Raw genomic sequence first — 25,557 nt, 5'->3', positions numbered from 1 at the left:
AGTGAATAAAATGCGCCGAGAATCGAGTGAGTGAACGAATGAGTGAATGACGAAAAAAAGGCAGCCAGAGTAGATATATAATCACCCTCTTTTCCTCTCTTGACCTCAGCCCATCCCCAGCATCATCCATCATGGCCACCAACACCACATCCACCAGCACAAAGACCATCCTCGCCCTAGGCTCAGTCAGCAGCCTAGTAGAATCTCTCTTCCCCGGCGGCACAAGCCTCCCGTCTGTCGCATTCCTCCTCTACCTCACACCCTACCTCTTCCAAGCTGTTGGCGGCGCTGCAAAGTCACAGTTCATCTCGAGTGTCGAGATCAAAGCGCACGATGAGATTTTTAATTATGTCATGAGCTGGGTTGCCAGGCATAAGCTCTCGCGCAATAACCATCGCCTTCTTGCGTCGAGCACCCTGGACCATGAGCCCTTTTCGCTGATCCCCTCACCAAGCAATCAGGGTGATGGGGACGATGATGTTGATGATGTTGACCCGACTGCGAGTCTTGATGAATTGAGGTCCAAGATCTCACTGTACAATGCGAGACCTTTGCATTGGACTCCCTCTGTGGGCACGCATTTCTTCATGCATGAGAATCGCCTCATCTCCTTCACAAGATCTGTCGAAAGCCAGGAATCATCGCCGTTCTCGCGACGCCCGGAGAAGATTGAGCTTTCATGCCTCGGTCGGAATGCTGATGTGCTCAAGCGCATCATCTACAACGCGCGCATCGAATACCTCGAGAAACAACGAGGCCGCACGAGCATTTATCGGGCTGTCAAGTCATTTGGCGACGAACTCTCTTGGACAAAGTGTATGTCCAAGCCGACCCGGCCCATGTCGACTATTGCGCTCGACGAGGCCATCAAGCAGAGCCTCATCAAGGATCTTTCGCGATACTTGAACCCTCGCACTAAGAATTGGTACGCCACGAGGGGTATTCCCTACCGACGAGGCTACCTCTTCTCGGGCCCGCCCGGCACAGGAAAGACCAGTTTGACGCTTGCCGCTGCTGGGCTGATGGGTCTCAACATCTATATGATCAGTCTCAGCTCGCCCAATCTCTCGGAGGACAGTCTCGCAACGCTCTTCCGGGATTTGCCTCGGACCTGTCTTGTTTTGCTGGAGGATATCGATGCAGCGGGTCTGACCAACAAGCGCAAGAAGCAGGAGACCCAAACGAATAACGGACCGCCGAAGCCCATGCGTGAACCTATCTCTTTGTCAGGTCTGCTCAACGTTATTGACGGTGTAGGCGCACAGGAAGGTCGCGTCTTGGTTATGACATCCAATCACACCGAAAACATCGACCCGGCCCTGTTGCGACCTGGAAGAGTCGACTTCTCTGTTGAATTCGGCCTCGCTTCGTCTGAAACGATCACCCAGCTGTTTAGACTGATGTACGGAACCTCTCACGACGAAGTTGGGTCGATTGAACAGGCGACGGAACCTTCGGAAAAGTCTGTGGACACAACAAAGTCCGTAGCTGCGTTGGCGGAGGAATTCACAAGGCTAGTTCCGTCGCTGGTGTTTAGCCCGGCGGCCATCCAGGGGTACCTACTCATGCACGAGGATCCGATTGGGGCTGTTGATGCTGCCGAGAAGTGGGTTGAGGAGCAACAGAGGCTAATGGAGAAGGCTAAGAATGATGTTATTGAGGCTGAGAGTGAGGGAGAGAAGAAGGAAAGTCTTGTGAATGGTACGGAGGAGACCAAAGAAGACGAGAAATAAGACTCCCGATGTACGCTTCTGGCCTAAATTTAGATGACCTTTATGCAGTTCAATAAAATTAGGACGAATTCAATATATATAACCTGATACTATACTAGCACACAGGAAAGATCAAGACAACATCGAGAAAGTTGTTGGTCTCCGCCTTGGCATCGAGAATACGCAACCCCTAGGTGTTGAGATCGCTTCGCTTCTTAATGAGCACGTATGCATCCTTGATATCTTTCAAGGTATGCTCGCAATCTGAGAGTAAACTCAACTGGTGTGTAATTATAGCTCAAACATAGTGATAAAAACATACGCAAGGTCGCACCTACATAGCGAAAAGATCATAAACTGGCATCTATTGTTCTATATCCAAGTCATTCCATCTATCCAAGTCTACAGCTTCCAGCGCAGCAGAGTAAACGAGTGCTTGGGGAACGTAAACAAGCCCTCGCCATTCCACTTGGACTCCTTGATACCAACCTCCTCCTTCTCCGCAGTGTTGACAACCTTGACGTCCTTTCCACTAACAGTATGAACCTCAACCTCCTTACCACCCGTCAAGCCCCTCAACTCCGTCTCAAAGTCCTTCTCCTCGTGGATATTCACAACAGCAAGGTTCACAACACCATCCTTATCAAGCGCAGCACTAACATCCAACCACGGCGTCTCAATAGCACCGCGGATCCACTCCGGATGCGTAGGGCCCTGATACTCTCCAGCGCGAACATTCACAGCGATGGTAGATCCGCGCATGTACTTGCTGTAGAGGAGTAGAGACCACCAGGTCGGTTGCTTGAGGAGTCCGTCTTTTGTGGTCATGAGGGGAGAAATGACGTTTACGCTCTGGGCGATGTTGGCCATGCCCATGTGCTTGGATTGGCGGACGAAGACGTTGAGCCAGATTGCTACGGCTAGGGCGTCGGAGAGGTTGTATTTCTCTTCGGCGCCTTCTTCGCCGGGCGCGCGAACGGGATCCCATACATTCCACTCGTCGAAGCAGATCTTTTGGCGGCGGACGGAGGGGGGCACTTTGTTCTCGATGCGAGCGAGGTCGATGAGACCGGCTGTGATCTCGATAGCACGCTCAGCAGAACGAGGGGCTGAACCTTTGTCAGTATTTCTGCCATTTCAGCCCTGAGGAGGAGAACTTACCGGTGGCGTTCTTGTAGTGATCCTCACTAGCAGTGTAAATGTGAATGCTATGCTGATCAATAAGACTAGCAGTCGTGCTTCCGCCCAGACCGTGAATGTCAAACTTGATACACTCCTTGATGACATACGCATCCCAAGAGCTGTGGCCTGTCTCACCGCAGAGAATGAGCTCGACGTTGGGATCGAGGAGTTTGATGGCTTTGGCCCATTGGTAGGCCTTCTTGGCGTAGTCTTCCTTTGTCATTTGGCCAACCTGCCAGGGTCCGTACATCTCGTTTCCGAGGGCCCAGTATTTGACCTGAGAGTGTTAGTGATGAGACGGAAGAATGGGGGAGAGGGATGGGGTACGTTGTAGGGCTTCTCGCGGCCGTTTTGACGGCGGAGGTTGGCGTAGTATGTTGGTCTGTCGGAGTTGCAGTACTCAACCCATGCGAGAGCTAAGAGAGTCAGTGTTTGGTGTTGAGAGAGTGATGGTGTGACTGACCTTCGTCGAGAGTACCTGAACTCAGTTAATAGCTGTTTCTTTGAAGGGATTATGAGACTCACCAGTTCCAAAGTTGAGCGCAAAGTAAGGCTCAGTGCCTACAACCTCACACCACTTGAGAAACTCATCTGTACCAAACTCATTGGTCTCTGTACCAATCCACGCAAGTTCGGGTCTATCCCATCAGCCTCTCCCTCAATTCCTCCTCATGTAAAGACGGCACTCACCTAGCAGGTCTCTTCTCCCTAGGCCCAACACCATCAAGCCAATGATACGTAGCAACAAAGTTACCACCAGGATATCTCACAACAGGACAGTTGAGCTCCTTGAAGGCCTCAATGACATCCTTTCGGAAACCATTCTCATCCGACAGGGGATTTCCGGGGTCGTAGATGCCGCCGTAGATGCAGCGACCCATGTGCCTGCAACACGTCAGGGTGTGATTTATCAGCTGAGGGTGAGACTGCAACTTACTCTGTGAAACCTCCATAGATGTTATCCTCGATCTTGGAGATGATAGCACTGGGGTCTACCGAGATGGAGGGACGCTCATCGTCAGCAATGCGAGTAAACGTAGCCATCTTTGCTGAACTTTTCACAAGAATAAAGTCAACAGTGTTTTTTCACAGAGCAGAGAAGAGAAGAGAGAGAAGTCACCAATTTATTTATGCCTGATCCTCTCCATCTCCATACTAACGGTCAAGTACGGCGAACCCCTCACCTTAGTTAGACAATAACCATCAGGCGCAACATGTCACCGCGCTTGTTTAAACCCTGTATAAACCGTTTCTTAACCCACCATTCCCCCCCTCCCATTGGCGCGCTTGTTCTCCTCCGCAGCACGAGACCCGTGGACTCTATTCTCGGCCGGGAGATCCAAGTCCGGAAGTCTTCTCCACTGGAGAGTTTGTGCTTCGCCTAACCCGTGTAAGTCAGGTCAACTTTGCGCACCAGTCATAGAAACCAGCTGGTACGCGTAGCGGTACAGAGCCGCACTGCTTGTGCGCTCCAATCGGAAGGGATCGCAGGGTCTTATAATCTCCGTCTTGACAGGTGAAAGGTGTTAAACTCCACTGGGAACATGGCTTGCCTCGCTTGCTTCGCTCCTCATCGAATCCCCATGGGCAATTTCTCCCGCAATGACCCGCTGTATTCCACCTCCAGACCCCATATTTACCAACTAGAGTTATCTCACCCCATGGGAAAAAAACATGTCGTACCTAACTCAAACTTGCTTTGCTTTGGGCCTCGATGATCCTTTTTCTAAAGTTCCTCTTGACGCTCGGGTACTCGGAACGGCCCCTTGCAATGACACCTTGGACTAACATGTATAAATACACCCACTAAACCACCAGATCCTCTCCCAGCTCAGTAAATAAACCCATCATCGACATCATGGCTCTTCCACCCAAGTGGTATCAGTTCCTCGTCTCTGTCTTCGCCTCTCTCGGCTCTCTTCTCTACGGTTATGATCTCGGTGTAATTGCTGAGGTCATTGCCTCCGGGAATTTTAAGAGCAAGTTTGGTGATGATCCCAATGCTACGTACGTTCAACACCATCTTATACGTTGAGTCAAGCTAACGAGTGCAGTGGTGCTGTCGTGTCTGTCTTCACAGGCGGTGCTTTCTTTGGTGCCATGTTCGCTGGTTATGCTGGTGATCGCCTCGGAAGAAAATGGACAATCATGATCGGTGCTTTGATCTTCATTCTGGGTGGTAGTCTTCAGACTGCTGCTGATCACATCAACTACCTCTATGCGGGCCGCTGTCTCGCTGGTCTTGGGTATGTCTCCCAAAACCCCCAACTTCCCCATATGATACAAACTAACGCCCTCAGTGTCGGTTTTCTCGTCATGATCGTCCCTGTGTACCAAGGAGAGCTCTGCCATCCTGACATCCGCGGCCGTGTAACAGCCCTCCAGCAATTCATGCTCGGCATCGGCGCCCTCGTCGCCACCGCCATCGGCTACGGAACATACACTGGCATCGGCGACGACAACTCAGGCCAATGGCGTATCCCCCTCGGTATCCAGAACCTGCCCGCCGTGATTCTCGCCGCTCTGATCCTCTTCTTCCCCGAGTCTCCTCGTTGGTTGATTGACCACGGCCGTGCTGACGAGGGTCTTCAAACACTCGCTAAACTTCACGCGCATGGTGATATCAACGACACCTGGGTCAGGGCTGAGTTTGACCAGATCCAGGAACGTCTTGCTATGGAGCATGAAGCTTCTGCCAAGAGCTACAGTGAGCTCTTTACTGATAGGTCGTGCTTTCGACGTCTCTGGCTTGCTATCTCTGTGCAAGTCGCTGCGCAAATGACTGGTGTTAGTGCTATTCAGTACTACTCTGTTGAAATCTACGCCAAGATCGGAATCAAGGGTGACGAGACCCTTCGATACCAGATGATCTCCTCCGTCATCGCTCTGGTCGCTCAGTTTATCTGTATGCTCGTCATTGACAGAACCGGACGTCGCTGGCCTTTGATCGGCGGTAACATCCTCAACTGCATCACTTTCATCATCGCAACTGCTCTTCTGGCTAGCTTCCCTCCTGGATCAGAGAGCACTGGTGGTGGCGCAGCTGGATGGGGCTTCATCGTTGTAACATGGATCTACAACTTCTCTTTCAGCGCTACATGTGGTCCCTTATCTTGGATCATCCCCGCTGAGATCTTTGATATGAAGACTCGTGCCAAGGGCGTGTCGTTGGCTACTATGATGTCCTTTGCTTTCAACACCATGATCGGCCAGACCACCTCTGTCGCCCTTGATGACAAGCACGGCATTGGCTGGAGATGGTACATCCTCTTTATCGTAAGTTCCTCTACTCAGTCTCACTAGTAACACATACTGACAATTTAGGTCTGCAACTTCACCAATGCCATTTACTTCTGGGCTATCCTCCCCGAGACCGCTAACCGACCCCTTGAGGAGATGCGATATCTCTTTACTGAGGCCCCCTTGTTTGTTCCTCTTATGGACGAGGCCAAGTTTGCCGCTGGTCAGGACCTTGAGCGTCGCGTTGAGAAGGCCGAGCAGACGCAGGAGCTTGAGCACCAGGAATAGAGAATTATGAGACCGAGATCTCGTTGTATATGGCTCTACCATAAAGTTGCGAAATAGACAATCTAAGGATCAACTTACCATATCAGCTTACCCGTGAATTGTTTATTGGCAGTTCTGCTAGTGACCAGCTTCATGTCATTGAAATGTTGTCTCTTGATTCATTACTCATTTCTCACTCAGTCCCTTGCTATATACCAACTATCGATTCAGACTGTCCGTGGATCCCAGTGGCCATTACTCCAACATCCCAAGAAAACGCCCATAAACTCCTATCCCGCAAGTAACTGATCCGCAAACTGCCCAACCCTCTCCCTCAACTGATCCAAAACTCCCTTCTCCACCCAAAAGTGTCCCGCTGTCTCAATCTCCGCTCCTTTGAACTGCGATCCCATCTTCCCCTCCATCTTCGCCTTCCAACTTCTAAACTTCCCCACAGGCGCAAACCCATCTTCATCGCCAAAGATCACAAGTGACGGGTTCCTTACCAGCTTTTCTTCAGCCGCTACATCCTGCGGGTCTTTGTTCTTCACCAATGCTGACGGAAGAAGTGACATGGTCGCCAGGTGTGTGACGACGCCTTGGGGAGGTGAGATCATGAGGTAAGCAGGTCGTGGCATGGTGAGATCCGTGATGCGGGGGAGATGCTCTCCCGGCTCAGGCGGTACGACAGTTGTGGGTGGGTTCTGCGAAACGTTTCGCGAATGTCTTCCCGCTCTCGCCTTGGCGATGAAATCATGAACACCCCTCCTGAACCTCTCATCATCCAGCGAAAAGCTCCTCCGAGCACTGGAATGACTTCGTCGTGGACTTCCGCCCTCGTCGCCCCCAATTCTTACACCGCGCTTACTCCTCCCCCGCGCTGACCCCTCCATCATTGCGGCACGGGCACTTGCAAGCACAATGTTCTGCTGCTCAGCGAGATGCGCAGCTCGAAGTCGAACTTCTGCGGCGTCGGAGCCTGCGATGGGAGATATGAACGGTTGGAGAATTGCATCGAGGGGTGGTACCAGCGTTACGACCATTCCACCGTAGGAGTAACCGCCCATGAGCAAGACGGGTCGTGGTCGAGGTGCTGAAGTGACAGCTGCGTCTAGACTAATCGGTGCTTCTAACCTTGTCGGAGTTGAGGGTTCGCTGTGGAGGGTATTGTCGATATGCGGTCGGAAGGGGTCGAGGTCGTGGACGTAGTGTAGAACAAAAGCGACAACGGTGGCATAATCGTCTCGTTCGGGTTTCGCAGTCCATGAAGTCCGTCCCGCAGATCCATGTGCACCTCTACACAATCAGCCTCAATCCCCTCAAAGCAGCAGAACACCTACCGAAAATTGAACGTCCCTACCAGAAACCCCTTCCGTAGTAACTGCGCAGCTGCCTCTCCAACCACAGGGTCATCGTAGCATCCTCCCATGGGCGCATAAGGATGAGCAATCACAGCAGCATGTTTCAGCCATGTAGGAGCTTTCGGGTTGGCGGACAGTGAGAGAGGATGGTAAATTCGACAGTCGAGGGTGATGCCGTCGTGGATGCTGGGGAGGGTTAGTGTAAGTGTTGGTTCTGGAAGCATTTTGGCCGTGTCATGACATGGTGAGAGGGTTCAATTGGGGTTGGAGGAGCAGGAAATGGGAAAGCTGGTGGATGACATGGGATTGTCTAAGATAAGCTTGCGTTACGTCAAGAGCTGGCGCACAGACGGGGAAAAAGAGCCGAGATCCGGGATAATCACAAGTAAAAATAGCACGTCTCAACCACGTGGCTTACTGGTATATCTAAAGATCACAACGACAGACAGTGAAACACACAATAAGAAACATATTATTCTCCCGCTTGCCGTTAGCCCTATACAAGACCATCGAGCTTTTAACTTTTCATACAAAGGCTTGAATAGTGAGACCTTGATATTAGCAGATATAAAGGTCTCACTGTCCAAGCCTTCGCATAGAAAGTTAAAAGCTCGATAGCCTCATACAAGGCTGACAGCAAGGCAAAACATGCTATTAATGCTCATACATAGGTATCTTCTATATCGAATCTAGTCTCATTGGGCCTTCTTCTCTCCCGCATCCTTTGCCCTCTGTCTCCTCCTCTTAATCCACCCTCTAAGCTCATTAATAAGCCCCATAACCAATGGAACACCCACTGGTCCCAGCAACGGTAGATACACCGCAATTTTATGCTCGTCAGGGAAGTATAGCTGTCCAACCATGCTCTTCTCAAAAAACGCTCGCTCCGCCTCTTCTTCAGCGATCCTAGCGTGCAAGAGTCCAGAGGGAGCGCCGAGACTGGCGCATGCTTGTTGAAGATGCTCCATTGTTGATGCGACTCCATCGGCGACACTGTGGGGAATCGAGATTGAGGGGAGGGCGAGGGATAGACGAGCGAGAGAACCGAGAGTTGATGAGGCGCGGAGGAGAAGATCTGCTGAGCGGATGCGGGAGAGGGTGGATAGTCGCAATGGAAGAGAACCCGATTGAGGCGTACCCAAGAGTGACAACAAATGTCCAGTGAATGTGAGCATTGGCTGCTTGAGCGTCTCACTGGATACATGCGTCGTTGTCTCCGGGAGTGAAAGAAGGTATACACTGCCCCATTGGGGAAACATCCACGATTGTGACGTCTCTGTCTCCGAATCAAGGCCGATCTTCTGGTCGCCAATGTAGATAACAAAGTTGACAGTCGGAGCGCCTGCAATTGAAGGAGACAGAGGCCATTCAGCAGCATTGATGAAAGATGCAAGGTCCTCCTTACTCAACACCTGCGACTGAGCACCAGGCGTCGCATACAGCTGAACCTGGGTATCAATGGTAAAGTTATGAATTGGGCCCAGCACATCAAGCATCGGCTTCATGTACTCCTCGATCGCCTTCTCAATATCCCACGTACTCGGTGCTGCGCCGGCTGTGAATAGGGAGAAGGTAAGATGGTACGTTGGCGAGTATCGTAGGGATCGTGTAGTTCGCTTTGACAACCTATCGACGACCTCGGGGGTCAAGCCTTGAGGTTTAGCATCGGGGGCTGAAGATGTCGATAGGAGGTATGAAATGATGGACTGTTCTTCGGAGAATGTCGATTGTAGCTCGTTTGCGATGTATGTTGCGAGTGCGGAAGACGATGACGACGCGGAAGGGATTGCGTTGGAGGGGTATGCGATATTGAGAATAGCCGAGTCGGGATCTAACGTAGCGGAGTTGCTCTCGCCAGGCGCAAGTTCGATCGTAAGGGCGACGTGGGAATCATCATCGGCGGCGGGTGAAGGCAATGCGCCCCCCTTAGGGGCAAGTTGAAGACGCAGATGATGTCCAGAGAAGTCGTTATGGTCGTCAAGAGCATGCTGCGTCAATCGCACAAGGTTCTGCGCCTCGTTCTCCTGCAGCGCATCCGCTTTCACAGAGATCTGAAGAGGAAACACAGGACGACAAGCCTACCCCTTCATTAGCCACCATGTACCAACACCATATTAACACCAGGTCTCTTCTCACCTTTCCCTCAGCCCACTGCATCATTCCATCGAGGGGAAGATTCGCCCGGTATATCGTAGTAGTCTTCCACCATATCGGCACGCCCAAACACAGCACTATCAACCAAAAGGAGATGACGATACGGGTTCTCCTGTAAATGTCGGATGGTTTCTCCGGGGGCGGAGCGGACGGCGCCGCGGAAGTGTCTTTGACGTCGCCGGGCGCCATTATGCCGTTTTGATTGAAGAGTTGAGGCGGGGATGGTGAAGAGGCTCTTATCAGAGCTCCCTGTCGATTTGGATCGATGCGTGGAGGGATGGGGAGCTTAGCTACACGACATCACGATATCACGTGAGGTCGGGAGTGTAAGGACCGATGCCGATGATCTCTAGGGCAGCTAGTGCTCTTCAAGCTTGCAGTTGGACAGCGTCTTGCTCTTCAATTGATCATTCACTTCATGTATTAATTACCCTTCTAAAGTTTATTTTGTTTTTCACAAGTGGTCGAATGCTCAAGAAGCCAGCTAGACTTGTTAAGTTGAACGTTAGAGTCAAATATTTACCTCCAGACTCAATCTTTACAAAGCTCCAAGCCTCAACGTTGTCTTTGCAACCCTATCAATCGAACCAAGTTTAGCTTAAATAGAAGAACAAACTCTATTCCTCATAATGGTTCTAGCCCTTCTGTTCACTGTGATCGATCAACTGCCCTCCAGCGCCGATCCAACACATCAACCCCTGCAAAGGCCGTGCTGACTGCATCTAACAACGGGCGCTATCGTTAACAGATCGCCAGGAACCATAATATCACAATCCCATCTTTTGCTACATCCTCTGATATCTCAAACTTCCCCAGATCCTCCCCGCATCAATTCTGCTACGCCTCATTTCCAGCCGAGGCATCACAATCACCTGTTTGAAGCATACAACCTCAATTATAACAAGGTTGCAGAAATCTAGTTCAAATGGGGCAATTGTCTCGTCGTGGAGTGCCAGCTGAGCCTGCTTGGTACCCTTGGCAAAAACTGCAGCATCCATGAACCAACAGACTCAATGCCAAGCAGTTTATAGCGTTTATAAAGTCTCGGTCGTCGGTGCTTTAGTGGAGTTGCGCTGTCGTCACCGTCTGTCTTATCGCTATCGGACCATCGACCCACGTGCGTCAAACGACTTTGACCCTTTCTTCATCAACAACTCTTTCTTTTGCATAGACAACAATGCCTCGTAAGTAAATCTACCGAATTGGAACCCAATCAGAATCTAATGATCTAGTCCCCCTTTCAATAACCGCCCCCGCAGTCGCGGCATCGCTAGCATACTTCAACGCCCGATCTTCAACATGGTACGACCTCTTCCTCCTGCGCTGCGTAACCATCGCCGCATCACGAATGTACTATCGCGAATGGACCGATCGCCTCAACCTTTACTATCTCCTTGAAAAAATCGCCACAAATTCTTCAACCTCTGATCGCGTATTACTCATATTCGAGGGGAAACGTCTGTCATATAAAGATGTTTACGAGCAGGTGCTGAAGTATGGACAGTGGTTAAAGAACGAGGGTGTCGAGAAAGGTGATATCGTTGCGCTCGACTTCCAGAACTCGGACTCGTACATCTTTGTATGGCTTGGTCTTTGGAGTATTGGTGCAAAACCAGCGTTCTTGAACTATAACCTCTCTGGCGCTTCGTTGATTCATTGCTTGAAGGCTGCTACGACAAAGTTGTGTATCGTGGATCCTAACGTCGAGGAGAATGTTGGACAAGATGTTCGTGATCAGCTGAAGGATATTCGCTTCATTATTCATACTCCTGAAGTAGAAGCACAAATCGCTGCGACAGAAGGTGTTCGCGCGCCTGACTCCGATCGATCCGAGAAAAGCCTTTCAAGCATGGCTATTCTAATTTACACCTCTGGAACGACCGGTATGCCCAAAGCAGCCATTGTATCATGGGGAAAGTTGATCGTGGCTGGCTCAATGTCTGAACAACTCCTTGATCGCTCAAAAGGCGACATCATGTACTCTGTAAGTCCTCCCCCCTTCTTCTCAAACCAAGCTGACCGTCCAGTCAATGCCCCTATATCACTCCTCCGCAACAATCTTCTCTTTCAGCGCAACTCTCCTCTCAGGAAGCACCCAAGCCCTAGGCCGCAAGTTCTCAACCAAGACTTTCTGGAATGAAGTCCGCGACTCGGGCGCAACGTCAATCCTCTACGTCGGTGAGACTCTGCGGTACTTGCTCGCCGCACCACCACAGCACGACCCTGAGACCGGTGAATGTCTCGATAAGAAGCACAACGTCAAAGTCGCCTTTGGAAACGGGTTAAGACCAGATATCTGGAACGAATTCAAAGAACGTTTCGGCGTCGAAGGAATCTGCGAGTTTTACGCTGCCACAGAAGGCACATTTGCGACCTTCAACCTGAGCAAAAACGACTACGCCGCTGGCGCAATCGGTCGCAATGGCTGGGTCTACAATCTCATCATGAGCTTCTCCGTCGCTTTGGTGGAAGTTGATTGGGAAACCGATCTGCCCAAGCGCAATCCCGATACAGGACGCTGCTACAAAGCTCGCACCGGCGAACCAGGCGAAATGCTCTTCCGTCTACCGTCAGGAAACCCATTTGGTCGTTTCCAAGGCTACTACAACAATCGCGCAGCGACAGAAGCAAAAGTCTTGCGCGATGTGTTTAGTAAAGGCGATACCTGGTTTCGCACAGGCGATGTCGTGAGATGGGATAGCGATGGGCGTATTTACTTCCATGATCGTATAGGCGATACATTCCGCTGGAAGGGCGAGAATGTTTCCACCGCTGAAGTAAGCGATGCACTATGTAAACACCCTTCCGTCAAAGAAGCAAACGTCTACGGAGTATCGCTCCCTCATCACGACGGAAGGGCAGGTTGTGCAGCGGTCCATTTATCTTCTGATTCCACGGCAGAAACAATGCAGGATATTGCGACACACGTGCGAGCTGAGCTGCCCAAGTTCGCCAGGCCGTTGTTCTTGAGGATCATGAGTGAGCTTGGCGGCGGTCAGATCACGGGGACCATGAAGCAGCAGAAGCATACGCTGCGAGAAGCAGGTGTCGATCCAACTGGTGATAAAAGTCTTGGGGAGATTTACTGGCTTAAGGGGGAGAGTTATATACCTTTCACGGAGAAGGATTGGAAGGATATTCAGGGTGGAAAGGCGAAGCTGTAAGTTGCATATAGATCGGATACCCATTGTATAGTTAGTTCATTAGCATGAGTTAAAACATTTTGTATAGAATATTTCCTACGAATGAGGATCGAAGTTTGGTGAATGTTTAACAAATGAACTCATCAGACGTGATGATAATGCTATTTACTATGAAGTGTTATGTCCATCAATGCTTCATATACGCTCCTACAAAATCCACCTCTTCTACAGATCGTGACTGGGTTCATTACATGTCACAATATTTTCGCCGAGTCCATCCCTAGCCCGCTTCATAAATCGCCCCGACCAGCCTATGATCCTGCTATTCCAAGGCCAACACGCTGTTGACCTTGTTGACCTTGTTGGCTTTGTTGGCCTTGTCCACCTGTGTAGCTTGGTCCCATGCCGTTTCCACCGGCTGCTGTGCCTGTTCGTTCTCTCATCCTCCTTCCCTCCATCAAGCCTCGAAGGCCTCGCTTCTGTAGGCCAATGACGCTGCTTAGTTCACCATTCCATACAAAGTTGTCGCGTTCACTGCCACCAATCTCCGATGAACTCCACTCTGATCCGCTCTGGCTTGTTGTAGCAGATAGCTCATCGCTGGAGGGTCGGCTCAATTGTTGCACATTGGTGTTAAGTGTCAGGCCCTCAGTACGAGTCTGAAGATCCGATGAGAAACTGTCGCCAGGGGTGTGTCCCAGAGAAAAGTCGGAAGTGGCAGTAGGCGATCCCACAGGATCCAGAGTTCCAACAAAGAAATTGGGGTTGAGGGATCCATCAATGCCTCGGCCACCGCCAGCGGCCATGGCTGTAGCGTTGAAAACAGCCGCAGCATTGCGACTGTCAAGCAGGGCGTGAAGTCGCTCAACTACAGCCTCCAATAGTCCATCAATACGGTATGGTCGGGCGATCTGGAGTAGCGAGCAAAGAATCTGCGGGGTGCAAAGAGGAGATGTCGGAGGTGGGAGAGAGCTCGTGTAGAGGAAATGAAGCAGCGCCTGGATCGTAAGATATGTGTGTGGGAGATAAAGACATCTCGGTCGTGAGTTTGGCGGCAGTGAGTGAGGTGTAGGCGCCGCGTTGATGTTCGTCGGGTTGGCCTCGTGGCTCATGGCGCCTGTGGTAAAGCTTGATGCTGCAGTGCTTGAAGGAGCACCAGAAGAGCTCAGTGATGAGCCGACAGTGCTAATCATGGAGGATGAGCTGTCTGCCACCCTCGAGTTTGGTGTGATTGTGATAGCCGACGCGCGTAAGGGGTTGCTTGAGAGACCAGATCTAAGGGTCATGGCATCGCTCCCATCCTGTGTCGCCGTTCCCTCCCGTAGAAGCTGCACGAAGTAAGGTCCCCATCGTCGTCCGACGATTCTCGAGTTGACTGGAATACGCTCACCACCAATGCACAGAATATCCATGTCGGCAAGTTCGCGCATGGCGAATGACTTCTCACCAAGCTCCTCGCTCGCCCTTGAGTGGTATCGTCCGCCCGCTGTGTATCCTGCTTTGCGCGCCAAACTCAGACCAGGCCCAGCATAAGGACTGCTGGCTGAGATGAAACCTGAAAGCGGACTCGTCTTGCGGGGATTGTCGTAAAAGCCAAATGCTTCCAACTCGACCATGCACACATTAGAAAAGTTGATACGTCGATGATTATAGTCATCGACGAGACTCCTTTTCCTGTTGCCCAAGATCACGAATGTGTTTCGGCGGTTCCACAAAACTCCACGATTCCAACTGCCCTGGCTGAACACACTTCCTCCAGCATCAATACGGCTCCATGTCAAAGTTCGTAGATCCAGAGCCCAGAGCGCATACTCTTGTCGAGATGAGGTAAGGTAGGTGCCACTGACGACAAAATGGGTATCGATAACTCCGCCGTTCGGGAATCGCAATCCTGGTGGTGAATAGTTGCCTGACATCGGCCTCTCTGTGAGGGTACCATCAGGTGCCCGGATTTGTAGCTCAAGCTTAACGTCCAAAAAGTTGTAGTTGCAGTAAATCAACATCGAAGCCCCTGGTTCACGAGCTTCTTGGCTGATGCCTCCATCATGACGTTGCATACCGTTCGATTGTCGTCGGCCGAGTTTGGAAGCCACTGAAGGTGGAAGAGGGGCGGTCACACTCCTATATGCGCCCCAGCTTCTGTCCAGAGGCTGTGTTGAGGTCCATTTCAGGCTTCGCAAGTTGAAGACGCTGATCTGCTCAATGTAATTGTTCCTGCCATCCTGCCCCCCAACAATGACCATTTCTGCACCACCTGAACCATCAATATTAATGCCGATTCGGCCCTCATTAGGGTTGCCAGTCGAAGGATTATGTTGTAGAGCAGAGAGAGGAGCGCGGTGCGAAGAAAAGGTGGCGGATGAAGGAAGAATACAGGCGCAATGGGCGTAGCGGCCTTGGGGAGGATCCTGTGTCGGAATAAAGGTCCAGGCTCTGGTGTTGACATCGTAGATGTAGATATCAGACATGACAGTGATTTCGGGTTGCTGTTGGTCGCCACCAGGAGGCTGATTAGGGGCAGGTGACATGCCACCGTAACAAACCATCTTGGTGTCACCCAAAGCGCACATGGAGTGGAAGTATCGAGGCGGTGGAACGTCGCCTGTTGTTTCCAGCTTGGTCCAGTGTCGACGAATCAGATCCAACTCGTACATATCCGATGTCAGAGGAGCAGGTCGACTTCTAGACAGGATCCGGCCTCCAAACACATAGAGCTTGTCGCCCAGGATGGTAGTTGTAGCTCCGACTAGAGCGTGGGGCTCACGTCCAGTCGTTCGGTGAACATTGCACATGAGACCAGACAAATGCGTTGAAGGGCCATTGGAAGGCCCGCCCACAGTGGTTGCCCGTTGAGCGACATTGGGTGATGGACCAGCAGAAGCTGATCCAGTACCTCTGGGTTTCAAGCCGTCGCTTTGCTCTTGCGAGTCATATCTGGAGGCACTCGACACACTGCTCATGCTATTATTGGCTTCGTGGGTACCATATGGGTGCTGCGGTGGCGCAGAGGTCGACTCCATGGTGCTTGATCGGCTATCAAAGAAGCTTTCTGTCTTCGGGGGCGGTGTCGGTAGTGGTGAGGTCGAAGGTGACGGATCAAAGAACTTCGGTGAAGGAATCTGCCCCTCTGGCACACTAGGTAGATTGGAGGAATTCGAATCTTGGGGATGTATAGATTCTTGATACGGCGGCGACCGCGGTAGAGGCTTGGACAGACTATACTGAAGGGTCAAGTTTCGAGCATGCTGAGGAGGTGCTTCGCTTGCGGGGGGTGCACTCGAGGTGGAGGAATGAGCGGAGTGTAGACTTCCGGATGAGCTCTTTAAGTGCAACCGTGAAGGACTTCTTGAGAGCTTGACTGAAGGTAGCTTTCGAATTCCTCGATAAACGCCAGCAAGAAGATCGGGGGTATATCGGCCGGTCGGCTTTTCGTCGTTAACGAGATCGGGGAAACGAGAAGGAGGTTCGTCGCCTGCTGAATCCTGACGGATTGTTAGTTCTGGAGAATCAACCATGATGCTCTGCTTGAGGATCGTGAATAGCGAAACATGAGGCGATTGAAGTGCAACAGTTTGCGATGGGCGGGGAGGAGTAAAGGAGCTTGAACAAAGGGCTGACCAAATAGGAAGTAGAAGCAGCAGCAGCAGCAGCAGCAGTAGTCGAGGACCCAGGCCACAGACAACGGGAGCCAAGGCAATGGAAACGCCCGAGACGTTGCGCTGGAGATCGTGAGTTCGATCCGGTGAGAAGAGAACAGGGGCGTCACCGCCAAAGACTGGGTCCCGAGGTCACTTCACGACAGGGCCAGGCCAGATGGACAGGGCCAGGGAGGGGATTGCGAGGAGCCGGGCGCTGATCAGAAAACGTGGAAGGACTGAGGCGTTTGTCAAGGTCACGTCAACGAGATACAAGGAGCACTAAACGAGGAGAGTAGCGGGCGGGCGGATAGAGTCGTGGCGGTTGTTGGTCGCGGGGGAAGAGGCTCCGTCTGGAGACAGGACCGAGATGGTCAACCCAAGGAGGATAAGAACGACAGGGACGGGGCGGGACGGACAAGACAGGACAGGACAAGGGCAGGGCCACGCGGTGGAGGCCAGACGAAAAGGCCAAGAGACAGAGGAGGAGACGATGGAGATGGCGTACGTACAGTAGATGCTGGAAAGCCAAGGCTAGGTCGTTAATTTCGTGTGAGTCGCAAGGAGAGAGAGAGAGAAAACTGGTGATGTACGGATAGGGAAGCGGTAGGGTTCAGGAGGTTGGAGAAACAGAACGGTCCAGTCCAGAATCAGAAGCCGTAAACGTAACCGTAACCGTAACCAAGTCACCTGCAGATATGCAATGCAAGGCGAGCAGTGAGTGGCACGCACCACGCACGGCACAGTATGTATGGTCTCTCCCGTCCCTTTTTTTCCTCCTTGGTGACTGGGCCGACATATGCCAGGGACAAAGGCCCTGAAGTCGTGATGAAGGGGATTGAGCCAATGCAGTGTCAAGGTCAAGGTGGAAAGACTGGAGTTGACAAGGGGGCCAGTCCATTTGGCAGCTGAGTGCACGGACACCAAAAGTTAAGGAGAGGGGTTCAAAAAGATAGTGAGTGTGGCTAGGGGAGGAAAGAAAACTCAGGACCTTGATCCTAGATGACAAAAAGACTTAGGTATCTGGGCATCAAATTAGCACAAGTTTAGATACCTTTTGCTGAGTTTATTTTAACGCCCTTATATCATGGTCTGATGTTTTCTTTCTCCCCGAGGGTGTGGCCTATGGAGGTAATTGATGTGACGCTACGAATAGAGAGAGCACAGCATATAATACTTGGCAGATATGCATGTTCTGTTTCGTATCTTTTGGTTGTATACACGTAGTGTTTCTTTGTTTGTTTGATGCTCAATTCCTGCATCTGCAGCCTTTGCAATGTCTCCTCGTAAATGGTCCCCTACAAATTGGGGCTGTCGACAGTTGTCAACTTAGGCCAAAGTTTATTAGCTCCTGGCACAGGCGTGGTTTCGGATACAGGGGACACGACAAAGCTTCTGGAACCGAATCCTTGAGAACGAGATCGGCTATGACGACAAAGGGGTTTCGATGGGGATGTTTCAGATAGACCACGTTGTAAAAAACTCCCGCGGAGATATTTCATTTTCTCCTTCGGGAGATTCCGTGTCTTCTTTTCTTTCTGTGACTGTTAGATATTCAGGAGTCGAGGTAACATGACATTCTGCTCAAGCGCTCCGAGTTGGGACGAACCAACCAATGATACCCTCCACTCCAGCGACTGCATAATCGACCCAACTGCGGCACATTTGCAAGCGAATCGCCCAACACAACCCTCCTCCACTGCCCTGGGCCCTGGGCTTTGCTGACTGAGCACTAATGGAGACACAAACACAAACACGCGGCTCAGGGGAAGAACTGGGATCGACATAACGAATGCCTGGTAATAATAACAAGCACTTTTTATTACTATAGCTCCGGGTCTTATAGAAACGGCTTGTCATCGCTTCGTCCTTAATGTTAAAAATCATGGTAAAGGAGAATTATCGTCCAGGGTCGGTTCTGAACCATCACCTCGGTCCCAAGGTTCTAACCGCGTTAAATTGACGGGGCCCCCTAAAAAATAATTGACAGCGCCTAGAAGGCTAGTGGAAGGAGCTGGGCTTTTTACCGACATGGGGTCCCCTGTTTTGAACCCAGATAGCTGGGTTCGTGAAATGTCATCACCGACCAACATGGGCAAGGAGACAACTTGTCTAGCTTGTTCATAAATTGTCAATTGCGCATAAAACCAATGGATGAATTATTGTTATTTGGTTACTCCCGAATTCGAAACCACAGTGACATTCTGTGCTTAAGATTCCTCCAGGATTGAGTTTCCTCTCATGTTAGATGGGGCACGGGAAAAACCACAAAGTTTCCTTCAAAACTGAGTTTATTATCTACTACGGAGTATGAGCTTCCTTAATCTATATACTTTTCTGTGTTTCTTTACCGGTGCCATAGCTAGCATTCTACCCCTGAGAGACTTCTGCTCCCTCACTGAGCTTAGAGAAGGATTCTTCGTGCCTTGCAGTCGTGCTCAATCAAATCGTTGTGAGGCAACATGCATATACCAAAGCCGGTGAATGACAACATGAGGAGCCACAATTGGAACGATTGAGGTTAATCGAGCTGCTCGGGCCGTAGATTCAGATAGAGTTGAATGCGGGGATAGAAGAGCGCGACATTCCAACGGCGTCCGTTGAGGATATTCTGAGCTTGTGATTACCGATCCACCAGCCTTGAAGTCGTTCACAACCATTGCAAAACCCGTCTCTTCTTACTAACATATCATTAATATCCCGTTCCGTGTCATAGTCCATGATTTTCTATGAATATTTCCTCTTCAGTCGACTGGGCACTTTTCCCCGGTCGTTTAACAAACACATGCCTCGAGATGATGATTGATGCCAATGCTAGGTGCAGACGGAACGGCATGCCACCAGCGGGACCTTGACTCAAAAGCTTCGAGTCTCCTCGTAGATCACCGTTACGCTGCCGCCATGACGGAGCTGCCCAATTTCTGAAGTTCGTTTTCTAGGTCTAGTCTAAGGCATCGAATCTGAATGTGTGGAGATATTGGTCCGGTCAGTGGCTGGTCAACAAACTTGCGACCAGGCATATTCGACAAGAGAAAACTAACTAAGTATTGTTTGCTATAATATTTGGTTTCGCTATCCAATAACCCAGGCATATAATGTGTGTTAAGTGACTTGAAGAGGTAGTTGTGGCTGCTTATGCCACACTATTATGATCAAGCAGATGACAAGGATACAACACGAACTGATTCTCACATGTTTCTACGCACACGATGCAAAGTCTTTGATTAACCTCGAGGTACTTTATGTCGTGGAATAATGTAGAAGTGAAGGCTTTCTTCCGCTAATGACTTGAGCTTTAATGCTCTGTCTGCGTTGTGTCTTTGCGGAACCATCAAGAGCTCTTGATGTCTCAATGAGTGAACTTGTAGGCCAAATCAGAACACCTATCTTGATTGGTGACAAAAGTCCAGAACGTCTACGATTATTGTGTTTCCGGTTAGTTAAGCTGACGCTGATAGAGCAAGAGATCATAGCCATGAAGAGGAACTGAGGCCATGGGCTACACTGGGCTTGGTCAGTTGTTGACTGCAGGCTCCTCGAAGGAGGCCTGCTACATGGCAGGGATTTGGGTAGTTTCTTGTACTGTATCATATAATTGACGACTTATTTCCTTGGCATTCATTGCATACTGTTGATGCTACTTGGATGATTGACGATCTTTATGTTTATCGGCGGCTCAACGAAGCTCCGAGTCAGCTGTGGCTTTTCCGATTGAAGTTTCATGCTTGTAAGTCAGTCTCCCGCTATAATATATGCGATTATATGTGCCTCGCGCGAGGGTGTGATATGAAGTAGTAAACAAGACTGGCTACGGTTGTCGCAGCAGACATGATATCTGATAGCTACAGGTTAGCTCGGTCCAGACTCAGCAATTGCATAAACAAGTTCACGAGACAACCGCATTGAGATCCTACACTCTCGTCAACAAGAAGGTAAAGATATTTCGATATTTGGTGGTCGCGATACTATTGGATCCAAGGTACCTACCATGATGAGCCTCGTAGTCGCTGTGTTATCAAAGTGCATGTTGTCCCACCTTCCAATTACGACATTGGCTCCCGTATAACATGGTCTCACTTAATTTCAACCCCGCACTCATCACCACCAACACCTTCATCACAAAATGCCTGTATCAAAGGAATTAGTCCAGGATATCCTCAAGGCGATCCCAGCCCGCATCCGCGGTCCAGGCGGTGCTGTCGCCGTCCTCTCAGATGGAGCCCTCGTTGATCAGCGCGTCTGGGGTTACGCCGACTTCAACCGCAGAATCCCCATGGCGGATGATACGCTGATTCCCATATGCTCCATCTCAAAGCAGATGCTCTGCGGATTGGTCGCGGACCTGGAAAGGAACCCTACTCCCAAGTTGGCGGAGAATGGCGATGTGAAGACGCAGTTTGAGGAGAAGTTGAAAGAGATTCTTCCAGAGCTTGCCAAGACGGGCGAGTTGAAGATTGATCATTTGTGCAATAATCGATCTGGCATTCGCGACTATTGGGCTATCACTTTGCTCTGGGGTGCAAAGCCAGAGGATCCCTACTCGATTGCTGAGCACAATGAGAAGGTGTTGAAGACGATCAAGTCGACGCATTTCACACCCGGAACGGAGTACTCTTACTGCAACACCAACTTCAATATCGTGGCGCGAGTCGTCGAAGCTACTACTGGGGAGTCGCTCTCAGATCTCCTCAATGCACGCATCTTTGGACCGGCTGGCATGAAGACTGCTCAGCTTGGTGCAGACACGGCGAAACTTCCACCACCTTGCGTTGGATATGAAGGCGATGAGGACAGAGGTTATATCCCTGCGGAGAACCGCATCGAGTGGGCTGGCGATGCAGGTATCATTGCTTCACTCGGTGACATGATCGCTTACGAGTCGTTCCTGGACCGTAGCCTGTTCGATCCTACCAGTTGGTACCGCGCAATCTTCAAGCCTACGTCTTTCACAGACGGCGTTCCTTCGATATACTCTCAAGGCCTTGGCCATAGTCAATATGGCAGTGTATCCGGAATTGGTCACGGTGGTGCTCTTCGTGGTTTCAGACTTTATCGAGCTCATGTACCGGAAGAACGTCTTTCAGTTGTGGCCATGTTCAACCATGAAGCTGATGCAGCTACACTCGTGGAACACATCATCCAAACTACTTTGGCTCTTCAGAAGCCTCCGCCGCCTACGCTTGTTGATGCATCACCTGCTTGGCCGGGTATCTATCTTGACGATGGAACTCAACTGGCTGTCACGATCAAGAATGGTAAAAAGGGTCAAATCGTGGTCAACTATGCCAACTACGCTGAGCCCGTCAATCTGACGGACCCTGAACGAGGAGAATCTCGTGCAATGGTAGCCGTCATCGACGGTGACAACCTTCGCATTCACCGTCTGAAAGAGAACAGAACCTTGAACGCAAAGCGCCTCAAGATTGGCGATACACCCATTGACAACTCGATGTTCACGGGAGACTTTTACTCCGAAGAAATCGGCTCAACCTTCCATTGTGTGGATCAAGGTGGACTCATGTTTGGTACCTTTGAGGGATTCTTGGGTCACAGTCCAGCTCAGTTCATGAGATATCTTGGAGGGGATGTGTGGGCGCTTGCGAATCCGAGAGGTATGGATGCAAAGCCTCCTGGCGACTGGACTCTCGTGTTCCATCGAGACGAGAAGGGTGGTGTTACTGGAGTGACGATTGGATGTTGGTTGGCAAGGAAGATTGAGTTTGTGAAGAAGTGAGTTTGAGATGCTGGGGCGGAAAGTTGGACTAGAGTCTGGCGATTTGGTAATCCTAGCATAGTACAACGAGACAGCGCTTTGGTTCGCAGTAGATACACGGGCTCATACACCTTTACACTAAGAATAAACTGACAGAGCTGTAAACGTACCAATGTTTCTTGTGCATCGCCTTCTTCAGTCACAGCTCATGGGTATCATGTGTACGCAGGATAAGTCAACTAGGGCAACGGTCTCAAAGCGCAAGATCCGAAGCTTACACACCACTTCAAAAGATACATGCTTGATGAACAATCGCTTTCCTTGAAGTCATGCTACTCAGCCCGACTTTCTTGCTCCGCCGAAGTTATGATGGATTCACAAGCTTGTGTGGACCCTGAAAGCTTGACGCCGGTATCGGTGACCGATGGCCCGAAACCCCGCGATTAGGAATAACCTCGTCGCATGAGGGACATGTCAGCAGTGAACGAGCATTTTCATGATTTCATGGACACAGGCTCATGTAGTTTGATCATTTCTTCATTTATTTCATCTCAGAGCTATCACAAATGGCTCAAATCTAGACTAATCTATTCCGGACCGGTCGTTCCATCACAAGAACTCAATCTCATGGCGTACTAATCCCCGTCCTATTTTGCGCTCATCTGCAAAGGTATCATAATATTAAACCGCTTTTTTCTTTTGCAACTGGGGAATTTACTGAGAGGGAAGAACCTTCTCCTTGGCGAGGGGGGTGAATCGGAGGTAAGGCTTGACGATGCGGAACTCGGGGAAGAGGGTCTTGGCCTCCTCGTTCTTGACGGAGGGGTGGACGATGACGTCCTCACCGGGGACCCAGTTGATAGGGGTGGTGATGCGGTACTTGTCACCGGTCTGGAGGGAGTCGATGACGCGGAGGACCTCGGCGGCGTTGCGGCCGGTGGAGGCGGGGTAGGAGAAGATGGTGCGGATGGTCTTCTTGGGGTCGATGATGAAGACGGATCGGATGGTGAAGGCGATGCCCTTCTCATCGACGTTGGTAGCATCCTGCTGGTCGATCCTGAACATTGTTAGCGTACAACTCATATCATGATATGTATTAAGAACTCACATGTCGTAGAGGAGAGAAACCTGGCGCTGCTTGTCGCCAATGATGGGGAACTCGACGTTGCCGCCGGTAACCTCACCAATATCCTTGATCCATCCCTCGTGGGACTCAATGGTGTTGGCAGAGAGACCAATCAGCTTAACACCACGCTTGGTGAACTCAGGCTGAAGCTTGGCAAAGGCACCGAGCTCAGTGGTGCAGACGGGAGTGTAATCCTCGGGGTGAGAGAAGAGAATGACCCAGTTGTCGCCAATGAACTCGTGGAAGTCAATCTTGCCCTTTGTGGTCTCGGCCTGGAAGTTGGGGGCGGTAGAGCCCAGACGAAGGGGAGCGGGAGCAGACATTTTTTTGTTGTTGTTGAGTGATGATGAGAAGAAATATGAAGAGGAGAAGGTGTTTGTTTGGAGGGAAGGGTGGAGAGGAGGGGATTATATAGGGAGATGTGGTTTCTTGGGGAGGGAGCTTGGCTTGGCTTAGCTTGCACCTTGTTGGAGCAGCGCAGATTGGAAAGAGGCTTGCGTTATTAAGCTAAGATGACGATCTGTTTGGCCCGGGCAATTTGAATACGCCACGAGGGTAGTGATATTGGTGATTGGAAAGCCAAGCTTGGGGGGCCTCGGATGCTGGTGTTGGCGTTGCAACGGTTAACAACCCCTCAGACCCTGAATATTCCATTCCTCGTACACTCTATTCTCTAGTAACTAACACATATTTACTTCTTTTCACTGTATTATTCTTTAGGTAGTCAAGCCATCCCAGTCATAATATCTTAACCCTCTTAATCAAGTTCTCAAGGCCCATCATGACAACCCCGCCAAAAAAAGAGAAGCATCGCGATACAGATACAGCACCCCTCACTAAAAAGGGTGTCCCCCCCACCATCATCAGCCCCTCACTTGACCCCAGAGGGGCAAGGCTCGCAATTGCGTGCTGCGTGTGTATGGTGATTGGTTGGGTCTGGCGCATTGTGCCATCGGGCGCGGCAATGCTGCCATCGAGCTGTTCCTGACGCAATTGCTCTCCATGAAGAGGCGATGAGCCGGGGGTGATTGTGGAGGGAGAGGTTCGGAAGTCGGGGTTTGTTTTGAAGGATCAGTTTGGCTGTTGGTGATAAACGGCAAAGGAATGGATTGATTTGTATAAGACGGAGAATTCTTGAAGAAATTACGTTTGATATACTATTTGAAGTATTTGTATCTTGAGATGAAATTACTTGATTGATTGAGCAATGAAATGGTGTGTTGCGGTTCATCGCAAATGGAACAAACCCCGCCTGTCAACCCATCTTCACAAGACGCCATGACAGCCAAGTCTTATCACACAACCATCTCATCACATCGCGTTACGACTCAAGTTGAAGATGCAATCGTAATCATAGATACCTACCGATATCCAAGACAACCCATCCCGCCCGAGCCGACCGGTGCTGCTGTAGGTAGTGCTGACGTTTTGAGTTCAGTTCAGGGTAATCGGCGACCTTAGAAACATCTAGAGCGTGAAGGGTATGCGAAGGTGAGGCTGGAAACATACGAAGGATCAGATCATCGTATATGCGATATTTTGTTTCGAGTTCGTTATGCATGTAATTATACAGTATCATTTACTATGGATTCCCTCCCATTGAGTCCAAGTACCAGTATCTTCTTCGTTGTCCAAGCTTGTTGAATCATGGTTTGAACAATCTATCCAAGAAACTCAGCGCACAGCCACGTCAACGCGAACTCAATGCAAACAGACTTTAGAACCCAGCCTCATGACAGCCTTGAGAGTCTGTAACGCACCAACAGCTCAACTACTATGTGTGATCCGAACGCACGATTGAGATCCGCCCCGCTCAATCTAAACGCAGGTGCGGGCTCCATTCATGGATACCGTTGACACCCTAGTCCCTTAACAAACACGACCGGGCCGCGTGGCCTAATGGCTAAGGCGCTAGATTTCGGCTTTCGAGCAAATCGAGAAATCTCTAGAGATTCCAGGTTCGACTCCTGGCGTGGTCGATTCTTTTTTCTATTTTCTACAATTTGTCTTTTGCTGCTGTTTTT

At 50.5% G+C, this 25,557-nt stretch overlaps 9 protein-coding genes and 1 non-coding gene across 10 annotated transcripts; 5 read left to right on the top strand and 5 right to left on the bottom strand.

Annotated features, from left to right (window-relative positions):
• Window positions 1-131: 131 nt before the first annotated feature.
• On the top strand, window positions 132-1,733 carry FMAN_03942 (uncharacterized protein; the record flags this gene model as incomplete). The annotated part of the gene is made up of 1 exon (XM_041824141.1): window positions 132-1,733. One exon carries the CDS (start codon window positions 132-134, stop codon window positions 1,731-1,733), a length of 1,602 nt encoding a protein of 533 aa, XP_041689652.1.
• Window positions 1,734-2,114: 381 nt separating this feature from the next.
• Window positions 2,115-3,938, bottom strand: FMAN_03943 (uncharacterized protein; the record flags this gene model as incomplete). Its single annotated transcript, XM_041824140.1, has 7 exons — window positions 2,115-2,821; window positions 2,874-3,171; window positions 3,222-3,310; window positions 3,358-3,372; window positions 3,420-3,532; window positions 3,585-3,779; window positions 3,832-3,938. 7 exons carry the CDS (start codon window positions 3,936-3,938, stop codon window positions 2,115-2,117), a joined length of 1,524 nt encoding a protein of 507 aa, XP_041689651.1.
• An 814-nt stretch (window positions 3,939-4,752) lies between these two features.
• FMAN_03944 (uncharacterized protein) lies at window positions 4,753-6,422 on the top strand (the record flags this gene model as incomplete). The annotated part of the gene is made up of 4 exons (XM_041824139.1): window positions 4,753-4,901; window positions 4,949-5,140; window positions 5,195-6,170; window positions 6,219-6,422. 4 exons carry the CDS (start codon window positions 4,753-4,755, stop codon window positions 6,420-6,422), a joined length of 1,521 nt encoding a protein of 506 aa, XP_041689650.1.
• A 269-nt stretch (window positions 6,423-6,691) lies between these two features.
• FMAN_03945 (uncharacterized protein) lies at window positions 6,692-7,986 on the bottom strand (the record flags this gene model as incomplete). Its single annotated transcript, XM_041824138.1, has 2 exons — window positions 6,692-7,697; window positions 7,742-7,986. The coding sequence occupies 2 exons, from the start codon at window positions 7,984-7,986 to the stop codon at window positions 6,692-6,694; spliced, it is 1,251 nt and encodes a 416-aa protein (XP_041689649.1).
• Window positions 7,987-8,457: 471 nt separating this feature from the next.
• On the bottom strand, window positions 8,458-10,105 carry FMAN_03946 (uncharacterized protein; the record flags this gene model as incomplete). Its single annotated transcript, XM_041824137.1, has 2 exons — window positions 8,458-9,840; window positions 9,899-10,105. 2 exons carry the CDS (start codon window positions 10,103-10,105, stop codon window positions 8,458-8,460), a joined length of 1,590 nt encoding a protein of 529 aa, XP_041689648.1.
• A 988-nt stretch (window positions 10,106-11,093) lies between these two features.
• FMAN_03947 (uncharacterized protein) lies at window positions 11,094-13,080 on the top strand (the record flags this gene model as incomplete). The annotated part of the gene is made up of 3 exons (XM_041824136.1): window positions 11,094-11,100; window positions 11,149-11,900; window positions 11,944-13,080. The coding sequence occupies 3 exons, from the start codon at window positions 11,094-11,096 to the stop codon at window positions 13,078-13,080; spliced, it is 1,896 nt and encodes a 631-aa protein (XP_041689647.1).
• Window positions 13,081-13,370: 290 nt separating this feature from the next.
• On the bottom strand, window positions 13,371-16,574 carry FMAN_03948 (uncharacterized protein; the record flags this gene model as incomplete). The annotated part of the gene is made up of 1 exon (XM_041824135.1): window positions 13,371-16,574. The coding sequence occupies one exon, from the start codon at window positions 16,572-16,574 to the stop codon at window positions 13,371-13,373; it is 3,204 nt and encodes a 1,067-aa protein (XP_041689646.1).
• A 4,243-nt stretch (window positions 16,575-20,817) lies between these two features.
• Window positions 20,818-22,428, top strand: FMAN_03949 (related to beta-lactamase class C and other penicillin binding proteins; the record flags this gene model as incomplete). The annotated part of the gene is made up of 1 exon (XM_041824134.1): window positions 20,818-22,428. The coding sequence occupies one exon, from the start codon at window positions 20,818-20,820 to the stop codon at window positions 22,426-22,428; it is 1,611 nt and encodes a 536-aa protein (XP_041689645.1).
• A 693-nt stretch (window positions 22,429-23,121) lies between these two features.
• FMAN_03950 lies at window positions 23,122-23,856 on the bottom strand (the record flags this gene model as incomplete). Its single annotated transcript, XM_041824132.1, has 2 exons — window positions 23,122-23,464; window positions 23,516-23,856. 2 exons carry the CDS (start codon window positions 23,854-23,856, stop codon window positions 23,122-23,124), a joined length of 684 nt encoding a protein of 227 aa, XP_041689644.1.
• Window positions 23,857-25,418: 1,562 nt separating this feature from the next.
• tRNA lies at window positions 25,419-25,512 on the top strand. Its single transcript has 2 exons — window positions 25,419-25,455; window positions 25,477-25,512. It is a non-coding gene; the product is annotated as a tRNA-Arg (tRNA).
• The last annotated feature ends 45 nt before the right edge of the window (window positions 25,513-25,557 follow it).

This window comes from Fusarium mangiferae (assembly GCF_900044065.1).
Source record: "Fusarium mangiferae strain MRC7560 genome assembly, contig: FMAN_scaffold017, whole genome shotgun sequence".
Classification (NCBI taxonomy): Eukaryota; Fungi; Ascomycota; class Sordariomycetes; order Hypocreales; family Nectriaceae; genus Fusarium; species Fusarium mangiferae.
Note: the sequence above shows the minus strand (reverse complement) of the source record. Positions and strands in the feature narration are given on the sequence as shown.